Here is a 12,655-nt window from a genome sequence, read left to right as displayed (position 1 = left end):
TGGGAAGAGAAGCCCTGGGAGGGGGGTAGAGGACGTTTCTGCTCCCCTCAGTCATGAAGGTAGGCTTTCCCTTTGCACCACACAGGTGGCATGGTGGCTTCTTCAGAGCCTCTTCACCTCTCCAGGCCATGGCGGGGGGATAGTTAGAGACCAGAGTGGGTCTGTCTCCTTCTCAGAGCTGGTCCTGGACCTAGGTCAGCAAGAGGAAGTAGCAGCTATAGGGAAAACAATAATGGTTTTCCTTTCCTCTGAAGATATCGATAGGGTGTTAGGGCTCCTTACTTACCGCCCGTGGTGAATACGTTTGACATGAGTGGCATTAGAAAAAGATACCCTTGGGGCGCCTGGGTGGCGCAGTCGGTTAAGCGTCCGACTTGAGCCAGGTCACGATCTCGCGGTCCGTGAGTTCGAGCCCCGCGTCGGGCTCTGGGCTGATGGCTCAGAGCCTGGAGCCTGTTTCCGATTCTGTGTCTCCCTCTCTCTCTGCCCCTCCCCCGTTCATGCTCTGTCTCTCTCTATCCCAAAAATAAATAAACGTTGAAAAAAAAATTTTTAAAAAGAATAAAAAATAAAAAAAGAAAAAAAAAAAAGAAAAAGATACCCTTAGACATTTATTTGGTCTTCTGCAGTTTTTCTCTAGGAGTATATTCAGTATTTTTAATCTTCTCCCCACATCTGGTTTAAATCCTTCCTATAAGAGTGTCTTGTGTTTGCTCCCTTTACTTAGCCCTTTGAAGTGGACCTTTCCCACGTGTATCTTGCCTATACTGAGGAGAGCCTCCGGCAGTCCCTGATGAAGTTAGAAAGGCCACGGACGTCAAAGGGGAAAGCAAGGCCAAAGACGGGGCGAAGGTAAAGACTTCTCTTTCAGTCCTGTGAGATAAAGGCACTGAGATATCCTATGTAGATACATTTAGAGGAAATTTAGTTAACATAATAAATATTTTAGCTGTATTAAAAAGCTGCATTTTAGTTGTATTTAAATAAATATCAGAGTCCTTATGTAGTAATGATTTGAGTAAGTAAAAACTAAAGAATTAAATTAAGGCTTCCAACTTCTTTAGCCTTCCTGAGTACTAGAGTTTATTTTTAATATACTTTGTTCTATCCAAATGTATTAGAAGTCATCTCTTATCTATCTTAATCCCTTAATTTCTTACAGTAATTCTTCTAGTGAGATGCTAATGAATTTGCCTGGTTCAACTCCAAGGTCTAATATTTGCTGGCTTTTCTGTTATAAACATTGCTCCAAGAACCTTTATTTAACCTTTAACCTTGCTAGTTAAAGAAAGCTTTTCTGACCATTTTTCCCTTTCCTTTGAGTGCTGGTTTTGACTGTTGAGTAGTCTATATGTATCATAACATGAGATCAGGGCTGGGGCGTGTTTCTTCTCTCCCTTCCCTATGTAAGTACTGTTCAGCTTATTTAAACTGATTTTAACACTTGGAGCTCCTGAAATGATAGGAAATATTAAGCTTATTTTCCCCCCTACTTTGAGTATGTAGACTTTTGAGCTATAAGTCAGATGAAGTTGTAAGGTTTTAATATTTTATGTTACGGAACATCATAGACATAACCTAACATCTATAAATTTGGTATATGTGACTGAAGGTCAGTAGCATTGTAAAGATGTACAAATTTTTACATTTCTTGGCATTCAAGTGCCACTTGTTAAAAACTTTTCACATGTCAACAGAAGCCATGTATGTAATATTAGTGAATGAAGAAGTCAAACACAAATCCTGCTGGATCTTTCATTTTTCCATTTTTAATAGAGATATTTTTCTCTTACCTCTGCAGTCAATAAGAAAAATTACAACACAAGAGTGATGATAAATGGTTTAACGTAAAAAAAATTCATTTGAGCCAACATTGGATGAGCCAAACCTATCATTCTCTGTGTACCAGAATTAGCCTTCTGTATTATAAAAACAGTAGATGCCCCTGAACGTAAACATACACAATAAATGGTTTGTTGATAATGTATCACATTACCTGATAAGGTCCAATATGATGTTCCTGTAAATTAGAAATGCATAGTTCAGTGCGCTAAGCAAAATTCCATTGAACACCGTACATTAATGTAGTATTTCCATCGGTCCCTGCACATGCTTCTGCAGGTGTTGCTTCAGAGGATTTGTGTCTCTTTTTTTCACTGAATGAACCTGTACCTTCAGCATGCCCCAGAACAGATAATCCAGGGGCTCAGGCCTGGCAAACATACAGCCCACTTGGCCCTGGCCTGTCTAGTCCTATTTTAGAAGTTTTCATTGACTCAATCCCTTACATTCTGGTTGGTAGGGTAAAGTGTCAGGCTTTTGCACCTACTTGAGGTGACCTTCCTCTGGCCTAAAAAGGTGGGCATTGATCTCTTACCATGTCAAACGTGGCAAACCTTGGCTTGTTTCTAGACCTTATGGCCACCCTGTGGCCATACCTGCTACATAATGTAAAGTGTTTGCATTCAGTCTTTTAGGAAAGCATTCATATTTTCTTTTTCTCTTCTCCAAACAGAAAGCGTTCTGCAAAGCCTGAAACTGTGATTGACTCTTTACTTCAGTAAACATTACAGACTTAAAGTCACAATAAAAATTAATGATATTCTCATGCCTAGACAAAATCTTTAATTAAAACACTGAAGACTGTTGTGTAATTTCAGATTATGGAAGCTGTAAATCATGGAGTAAGACTGGAACTAATATTTTGCCTAATAAGTCTTAGTCAGTATATATATTAATGTCATATTAAAATTGTACAACTGGTAATTGTTCAGATTGTCATATTACACTCTATACTGTGCAGGGAACTTGGGGGAGCAGCTTACTATACTGAGAGAGTTGCAGTTTAATGTATACATAAATCTGCTAGTGATTTATTCAACTACTGTATAATTAGGTAACTGGATAGGCAAAATAGAAAAAAATATATATGTCCTGTTTTGCACACAGAAAGTAGCAGATCTCATCATTCTATGTTGTGCTGTCATATGTGAATGTATGGGCTGCATATCTAAGAAATTATTTGATCTTAACACCCACCTGGCCTATTTAAAAATGTTCTAATTTTTATACTAACATTCATTGCATTTTAAGTATGAGACAACTTACGTTATTGATCTTTGGAAAATTTTATAATTCAGCAGCCAAACTTTAGAAGTATACATGTTTAAAATGCAAAAGTTGGAAACACGTTTCTTTAGGACCTCTCTTGACCTTTTTCTGCCACTTGGACTTCAAGTGAAATACACTTTTTTGGTTCTGGTTTCATGTTCTCTCGAAGCATTGAGTTTGTACATAGATATAAAAGTCACAGTTGCAGAAAATTAAGAAGCTAAATACTGGTCACTAACCTTTGCCCATATATGTATATTTTCTAAAATTCACTTTGAAGTGTGACTAATGGATGCTTTTCTGCATCTCAGTTCTAAATTGTGATAGGAATTGCTCTGTATCTCCCAATTGAGAAAGGTCTCCATTTTCCACAAAATGCAATCAAAGCAAGAAATATGTGTATCTTTTAATTCTTAGACTTTAAAACATTTGTTTTGCTTTTATTCATATTTTATAAAAAGAAAACATTCTTCCCTGAATTTCTTTTATTGACAAATCCCAGTTACACCATATTCCTTTAAAATAAAAAAAAAAATCATTTTTATAGTAAAATAAGTTGTAATGGTTAGAATTGTTCTCATGGTGATTGCTTACAAAATTTTAATTTTTTCGTAAGTTATGCTACTCCTAAGCCACTTAATGTATCTTTTATGAATTTTAAAATTACATGATCAGCCCTAAAGTCCATTGGTTGCAAGTTTGAGACTTCATAAATTAGTATTTATTAAGTGAACAGTATTTTAGTAAGTTTGGTTAAATACTGGTTTGTAGTTACCAAGCTGCCTATAGACTGGGGGTGAGTGTAGGTGGCATGATTGTGAGGTGGTGGTAAAAATGCGTCTCTAAGTTTAAAGTTCATTCCAAAGGTGGTGTACCAGATGTCCTGTATATGGTGAATATTTTCTAGGTAATAAGAATTGCATTTACCTGGCAGCATTTTCCTTGTAATGTGTAAGATAGTTAGAAGTTTTGACTTTACACTCTGTGGGGCATTGTTCAGGTACTGTGAAGACTAGAGGTGAATTTGTGTCTTGTAAAAGCTTTGTCTGTGCAGAATGTCTTGGCAGTTGTAGATGCACATTTAATGGTTAGCAAATGCTCCAGAGAAATCTTAATTTTGCCAGTAGAATAAAAAAGATGCATACTTCTTTCTAAAAATCCACACTTCTAGCCTTTAACCATCCAGTGAATAGGAAAGGTATAACTTCATTTTTTATTGTTTTTGAGTAGAGTTGACACAGTGTTACATTAGTTTCAGGTGTGCAAAATAGTGATTCCGCTGCTGAGTTACACTGTGCTCATGGCAAGTGTAGCTCCCATCTTTCACCATAAGACGCTATTACAGGCTATTACAGTATCGTTCACTATATTCCCTTTGCTGTGGGGAAGGAACAACTTGTGCATTAAGCTTTAAAACAGAAAATTTAAGCCAGTGTGTTAGATTTATTTTTCTATTCCACTTCTGCTACAATAGCAAAAATCTGTTAAAAGTCAAAACATTGAGGAATTTACAAAACAGGCCATGTGAGCAGTTTTTTTTTTTTTTAACATTTACATCAGAAATTGATTATACCAGATGTACCTTAGATATTCATTTTATGAAATACCAGAATAAGATATTTGAGCCAGGCTTGAATATCCATATGAAAACATGGGATACTGACTTTAGAGCTGTTCGTTTAGCTCTGATCATAGCAATTCTGTGGTTTCTTCACATGTACTGTGTCTTTGTCCATAAAATGAAATATTTTTAACTTCAGTGTTAATTTCATGAAAGGATATGGATGAAGATACTTGCTTATTATTTGAAATAGACAATTTTAAGATGAGTGTCTCATATAAATAGGTTATTGAAAGGGTATTTTCTCTTTAATTTAAAAAAGTAATATTTATTTATTAAAAGGAGCCTTGGTAGAATGTTGTTTGTGATACATTCTTTAATAAACCCTGTTTTAAAACCTCAATTATATATACTTATAATTAGGATATTAAAATATAATAGTACACCCCCTTTTTGTTTAGATTCTTGTAAAATATAAGATTAATCAAGGTATATGGGGGTGGTCTGCATCTGTGTTTTTATCTGGCAAGTAGAATCCATTTGACAAGGTATCTCATCTTTCTGGGAAAAGGGGACCTTTTTTTGCAGCAAGAAATTTAAGATTATTTTGGGGGAGGGAGGTGATTCTACTTGATCTGTAACATATTTTTAAAATTATGATTATGGTTTTTGGGTTGTAGCTGTCATTTTTAGTCTTCTAAAAATATCTTTCCCCTTAACTCTTCTATAAAGAGAGGTCCCTCTCTTTCTTACAGGGCTGTGAATTAAGGAATGGGTAGAGTTTACATTTAAGCATGCCAGTGTCTGCCCAGTTTCTTAATGTATACATTTGTTTTCCTTTTTAGTTATTTTTTGTTTTTAAAATGCTAGAAGAAAACCTAGATCTTCCTAGTGCCTTTGAACTTATACTGTAGTTTGATTAATTTTAAATCATTAATAACTTCAGTAGCATTACTACAATACTGTATACTGGCCAAAATTGCAAATCTTCCAATGAGTTTGTTGCATTGATTTCAAAAGCCACACTTTCATTGTATTTTATGTATAAATTGTATTTGTTCAAGTTGTATATATTGATATTGTATGTATACATGCAGCATGGTTAAGTTAGAAATAAAAATCTTTACCTAACACTGATAGTGGTGGTCTGCTTTTTCCCCTGAACTCTCTTTGTGGGTCTTTATGCTTGGCATCTCAATTTTATATGGTTTAGAGAGGCCTGTGTCATTTCACACCCCAATTTTTTTTGTAATGTTTGTTTATTTGGAGACAAAGAAAGATTTGCATGAGTGGGGTAGGGACAGAGAGAGAGAGAGAGAGAGAGAGAGAGAGCGAGAGAGAATCCCAAGCAGTCTCTGTGCTGTCATCAGAGCCCAATGTGGGGCTCTATTGTGAGATCATGATCTGAGCCGAAATCACTAGTCAGAAGCTTAACTGACTGAGCCACCCAAGCATCCTTCACACCCAAAACTTGTTATTATTTTTTTTGATGTGTATTTATTTATTTACAAATTTTTAGTGTTTATTTAAAATTTTTTTTTCAATGTTTGTTTATTTTTGGAAGAGAGAGAGTGTGAGCAGGGTAGAGGCAGAGAGAGAGGGAGACACAGAATCCTAAGCAGTGTCCAGGCTCTGAGCTGTCAGCACAGAACCTGACGTGGGGCTCAAACCCACAAACTGTGAGATCATGACCTGAGCCAAAGTTGGACACTCAACCAACTGAGCCACCCACATGTCCCAAATGTTTATTTTTAAGAGAGAGAGCACGAGCTGGGGGGTATGGTGGGGGGAGAGCAGAGAGAGAAGGAGGCACAGAATCTGAAGCAGGCTCCAGGCTCTGAGCTGTCAGCACAGAGAGAGCCCAGTGCGGGGCTTGAACCCACAAACTGTGAGATCGTGACCTGAGCCAAACTCGGGTGCTTAACCGACTGAGCCACCTAGGCACCCCCACACCCAAAGCTTTTAATGTTGTGAGCCTTTAAACAGAAATCATCCTGAAACAGAAACCTGGGAGAGAAGTTTTAAAATGTTTCTTTTAATTGATAAAATTTATTTTCACCAAAAATATTTTTATCCAAATTTTGTTACCCTTTCACTAGGTATTTGAGAACAGAAACTTAAGCATGTATGAAAAATGTATGTCACTAAAAGGTAAAAGGAGACATTTCTTAGTGGTAAGATACCATGATTTCTTTCAAAAACTTTTTTTTTTTTTTTTTTAATTTTTTTTTTTTCAACGTTTATTTATTTTTGGGACAGAGAGAGACAGAGCATGAACGGGGGAGGGGCAGAGAGAGAGGGAGACACAGAATCGGAAACAGGCTCCAGGCTCCGAGCCATCAGCCCAGAGCCCGACGCGGGGCTCGAACTCACGGACCGCGAGATCGTGACCTGGCTGAAGTCGGACGCTTAACCGACTGCGCCACCCAGGCGCCCCTCTTTCAAAAACTTTTAATGAGCTTAATATATCTGTAAAACAAAACTTTGCTTGGATTATTATTAATCGTGTTTTCTTTTAACAAACACTTATTGATTACCAGGCACCGTGCTGAGCTGCCTTGGAAAATTCACGGCAGGCAGGCGCTGAGAGGTTTGGATTTGTCAGCCAGTCTCAGAGGACTTGATGTGCTTTTACATAGGAAAGGAGAGTCCTCTGGGCCTTTCACTCTTGTTCTCTTTTCCCAGCTGCTAACTTAGCTCCCACTCCTTCACTGTGTAGAATGTGAGAAGAAGATTAAAGGCCCGCTATGGCCCAAGCAAGGTAATAAATAGTGCCGCCTTCGCATCTGCCCATCTTCCCCAGTTGAGTTTCCGAGCGTGATACTCCGACCAAGCGATACCACTAACCCACTAATGCGTTCCCTCACGAAACCTGTTACTGCCTGTGTTGTCAGGATGCTGCTGAGGACGTTGTCTGTCCTCTTGAAGACCTTGAGAAATCTCTTTTAAAACCAAGTACAAAAACAAAACAAAAAATAGAGCCAAGGACCAGCCTAGGGGACCATAGTTACCCTGTGCCTGAGGGAATAGTTCACAGAGTTCGGAAGCCACAGCCTAAGCCTACACCGAGCTGGAGGAGCCTCTGAGCACATTTGTTACAACAGGAGCTGAGTGTCTCATTCTTAGGCTGTTTCATTTGCAAAGCAAATCAGGTCTTCAGTCCTCCTTCGGAAGTTGAACAAATGTGTGGGAAAATGATTATGAAGAGGCTACTTCAAAAAGAACCTGTTTCCTCTCAGCATTTATCTTGGGCTTCCTGTGACCCAATCTTCAAGTTACTTTTATCAACGTTATCAGAACATCACTTTGTCTTACCCAAACACGTTTATGGCTCTGACTAAAGAATATGACAGATCACACATTCTTCCACACCTGCTCCCCTCCCCCTCCCCTTTTCAGAGGGCTGGGGAAATTTTAGGTTTTAATCAAAGGCTTTATTTCTCCAGTGGTACAAAGGAATTTAACTGGGACTTTACAACTGAATAAAATATTTCTCGGAGTTGATACGAATCTCAGTGAGAGGATATTGCCTAACCCAACCTAAAAGCACCAGAGTCATTACAGAAATATTATGTTGGCCTTGATTTCTACTCCATCATGAATTGTGCCACTGCGTCACTGGTGTCTTCTCTATTTACTGTGTGCCTACGCTCTTCTGCTCAGAAGGTCTTTGCGACGCTCACAGCCTCCCTCCGGAGGAACAGGTGACCATGGAAATGAGAACAAGCGTGCGGCACATTGAGGGCTGTAGTTACGGGGTGTGACTGGTGAGTTGCCAGTCTCCGTGTTCTTCCCTGGCAACCAGGATGGTGCCTGGCACCAAATGGTCAGAAAAGGCATCTTCTCAGGGACAGTGCTGTTTGAGATGTTGTAACAAGTAGGGAAAGGCATCCGGGGCAGCAGGAGTAACATAAGGGTCTGGATGCCACGTGCTCCGGTAGGATGTTTGATACAGAAGGCAAAAAGCATGGGGACAGATGAGCCTGAAAAGGAAAGCGATAGGTCAGGACCCTATTGTGAAGGAGTTTTCTGTAAGGAATATGAAGCCACATGGGAATTTAAAGTGGGTCACTCATATCATTTGTGTTTTAGAGGAACAACTTCTGGAAAGACTGTGAAGGATTAGATAGACGGGAGCTGGGAGAGCAGATGGTGCGCACACCCGGGGCCCTGGGGGCTGACCTGGTTCTGAGCCAGAGGAGCCAAGCCCTCTGTCTTCTCTGCGAGCTCCCTGATTCTCTTTACTCACGTCACCTGGCAGGTACCCAGGCCTGCAGCCAGCACGCACGAAAGTAAAGGAATGATTGTATTTGGCTTAACACTGGCTAATAGGAGACGGTGGAGAGCCTGAAGGTGCACCTAAGAGGAAGTTGACAGGAAGGATGGATCCCAAGAGCCGCACTGTGGAGAGCTAAGGAGAAGATGTCCAGGGGCTCAGGGCAAACCCAGTTCGGGAAATGCTGGGCCTGACAGCTAACTAGATTTTGGTTCTCGACTTGAGCTTATAAATTGAACCAAGAAATCAGCTCTGGGACCAGACAAAGTCCTTGCTCTCAGTGGAAGCTGGTGGGAACGGAGAGGCTAACCTTGCGTACTGATTGAGCCCTACCCCATGAGAAAGCCATGCAGCCCGCTGTGCGCTGAAATTCCCTGTTCTCAGATGATTTGGGCACCCTGAGAGAGCACCCCCCTCCCGCCAAGATGACCTGTGGAGGAGGGGGGAGAAGGATAGGGCAGGCTCACCGGCATGGATAAGCCAGTAAGGAACAAGGAAGCCCCTGGTGCATTTCTAACCGTGGCTGGTCCAAGGATGTGTCAATAAAAGTCCTTCCACCATAGATTGGAGTGAAACATCTTTTCTTTCGTTCATTTATTCAATAGGTATTTCTTACCTACTAATGTCAGCTAGAGATATAATATATACGTAGGCAACAGGTGGAGGTGGTTGTTGGCAAGGAGAGGTTCAGACCTTGTCGTCAGTGTTGCACAGTCCATGCAGGCAGGCACGTCCCCTCAAGCCTGGGCTGTGGCAAAGTTTCTAAATGAATGTGTTCAAATGACAGCCATCTCACCTTTCACTTCATCCTCATTTCTTCACTCCTTCTTCTTACCTGTGTCCTCCTCGGTTCATGTTCTCTTGCCCTCCTGGTAAATTCAAGGGGTGATTGTTGGGCGTTTCTGTCCAGAGCCCGGAACCACCCGTCTGGAAGCAAATAAAAATGTTAGTTGCCTCTTAACCATTGAAACTCGGCTTCTGACAGACGTGCCCAGAGTCTGCCTGTCCTTCCTATGGCCCCGTCTAAGTCTTTGTTCCCAACAACCTTTCCTTTTACCGTCCTGGCCTCATACACAAATAAAACCCACAACTCATATCCTGTGGCAGACTACAGCTCACATTAACCATTGAATGCAAATGAGTCTCAATCAAAGAAGAAAGGAAACTAAAGTTTTCAGTGTGGCCTTAGAAGGCTCCATGACTCTCTTAGTTACTTGTTGCCCTTGACATGCTGGTATTTTATGTGGGCAGGGTGAAACTGGCTGTGGTCAGGGTGAGACTTCAAGCTTTTGATTTGTTCCCTTATTTTGAAAGGGTTAAAAAGATGTTACATGTTTGGGTATAATTTTAGTACTAGTATTAATTTTTGTCACATACGTGTAAGCGAGGATGAAACGAGAGTGCTCATTCACTGCTACTAGATGCAGTTTCTTGCATGTCTTCAAAAGGCAAGTTTCAACAACTTGCCACTGCTTTTGTTTGTCTTCCCTTTTAATTTTTTTTTTTTTTAATTCTGGTGTTTATCTATTTAGAGAGAGAAAGAGAGAGCCTGAGCACGGAGGGGGAGAGAAAATCCCAGGCAGGTTCTGCACTGTCAGCACAGAGCCTGATGTAGGGCTTGAACTCGCAAACCGTGAGATCGTGACCTCAGACAAAATCGAGTCAGATGCTCAACTGACTGAGCCGCCCAAGCGCCCTTTCCCTTTTAACGTTTTAAAAAGTAACTGTTGTGTTAAGATGTATACTCATATGCTAGAAGTATACTCATATACTATAAAGTTCATCTTTTTAAAGTATACACTTAAGTGGTTTTTAGAATTTTAGTATTTAGTATTTTATTTTATTTTTTTATTTAAAAAAATTTTTTTTTTTAACGTGTATTCATTTTTGAGACAGAGAGAGACAGGGCATGAATGGGGGAAGGTCAGAGAGAGAGAGGGAGACACAGAATCTGAAGCAGGCTCCAGGCTCTGAGCTGTCAGCACAGAGCCCGACGCGGGGCTTGAACTCACGGACCGCGAGATCATGACCTGAGCCGAAGTTGGACGCCCAACCGACTGAGTCACCCAGGCGCCCCAGTATTTAGTATTTTAGTATTCACAGTTATGCAACTGTCGTCATCACTGTCCGAGAACATTTTCATCTCTCCTAAGAGAAGCCTGTGTCCATTAGCACTCACTCCATCTTCTTCCATCCCCCTAGCCCCTGGAAATCAGTCTTCTGCTTTTTGCCTCTATGGATTTGCCTCTTACCCAACTAAGCTACCCAGGTACCCCACTAGTGATTTGCCTCTTCTGGACGTTTTATATAAATGGAATCATAACCTATGTAGCCTTTTGTGTCTGGCTCCTTTGACTCAGCCTAGTGTTTGCAAGCTTTTTGCATATTGTAGCATGTATCAGTACCTCATTTCTTTGTAGTGCCAAGTAATATTTTGTTGCATAGGTATACCACACTTTATTCTCTCCTCGGATGTTATTTGGGTTATTTCTGTTTTCTTGCTATTGTGAAGAATGTTGTTATGGACGTGGGTGTAGAGGTTTTTGTGTGGACATAAGCTTTCACTTCTCTCGGGTAGATAGATAGCTAGGATTAAAATTGCTGGGGCATATAGGAACTGCGTGTAACCTTTTGAGAAACTGTCACACTATTTTCCAAAGTGGCTGCACCTTGGTCCCACTCACACTGGCAATATATGAGGGTTCTGACTCTTCTGCATCTTCACCAGCATTTGTCTTTGTCATTTTTAGTTCTTTAATTTTCAAAAAACACTTATTGGGGTGTCTGGGTGGCTCAGTGGGTTAAGCATCCTACTTTGGCTCAGTTCCTGATATCATGGTTTGTGGGTTCAAGCCTCACAATGGGCTCCCTGCTGACTGTGCAGAGCCTGCTTGGGATTCTCTGCCTCTCCTCTGTGTCTGCCTCTTCAGTGTGCATGCTCTCGCACTCGCGCTCTCTCTCTCTCTCTCTCTCTCTCTCTCTCTCAAGTAAGTAAATTTGGGAAGATCAAAAAAATTAAAAAATAAAAAAAAAAAACATTTTATCATTTATGTATGCACATGGCCACGGCCTTAACATGGAAAGCCAGCAGTCTTGTGTCTTGCTTTCCCTGATCCTTACTCCAAGTCCCATTGCCAGCAAACCACCTTCCTTTTTCAGTTTTTAGTTTTTATGGTGGCTACTAGCATAATTCCAAAGATTTCTCAGTTCACTCACTATGGGCTTTTGTCCACTTTTTATGACAAAAACTTACAACATGCATGAGGGCAGAGTAGTACAGTTACCTCTCCTGTTCCCACCTCCAGCCACACCATTAACATTATCTAATGTTAATTTTCCAACATTAGATATTGTGTGTTGATTTCCCTCTTGAAAAGTAAGGGTTTACCCCATTTATACTGCCCCTTCCAAATTTTTTAAAATGTTTATTTTTTTTTGAGAGAGAGAGAGAGCAGGGGAGGGGCAGAGAGGGAGACACAGAATCCAAAGTAGGCTCCAGGCTCTGAGCTGTCAGCACAGAGCGCAAAGTGGGGCTCGAACCCACAAACTGTGAGATTATGACCTGAGCCAAAGCTGGACGCTTAACCGACTGAGCCACCCAGGTGCCCCCCCCCCAATTTTTTATAGTAAATTATTTTTAGATCTTATGTTACCTTTGCAATTTTGAATACTTAAATCTCTTGTTTTTGTTCCATCCTCCTCAGTGC

At 40.5% G+C, this 12,655-nt stretch overlaps 1 protein-coding gene across 7 annotated transcripts in view; it reads left to right on the top strand.

Annotated features, from left to right (window-relative positions):
• Positions 1-5,803, top strand: part of KIF3A (kinesin family member 3A) — a 48,923-nt gene extending 43,120 nt beyond the window's left edge. For all 7 annotated transcript variants that reach the window (XM_045488484.1, XM_045488475.1, XM_045488518.1 and 4 more), the window contains 2 exons: positions 728-852; positions 2,516-5,803. In XM_045488484.1, coding sequence (XP_045344440.1) covers positions 728-852; positions 2,516-2,564 — 174 coding nt within the window. In that variant the 3' untranslated portion in view covers positions 2,565-5,803. The remainder of the gene's footprint in view (positions 1-727; positions 853-2,515) is intronic.
• Positions 5,804-12,655: the final 6,852 nt, after the last annotated feature.

The sequence above is a fragment of the Leopardus geoffroyi genome, chromosome A1, assembly GCF_018350155.1.
Source record: "Leopardus geoffroyi isolate Oge1 chromosome A1, O.geoffroyi_Oge1_pat1.0, whole genome shotgun sequence".
Taxonomy (NCBI): domain Eukaryota; kingdom Metazoa; phylum Chordata; class Mammalia; order Carnivora; family Felidae; genus Leopardus; species Leopardus geoffroyi.
Note: the sequence above shows the minus strand (reverse complement) of the source record. Positions and strands in the feature narration are given on the sequence as shown.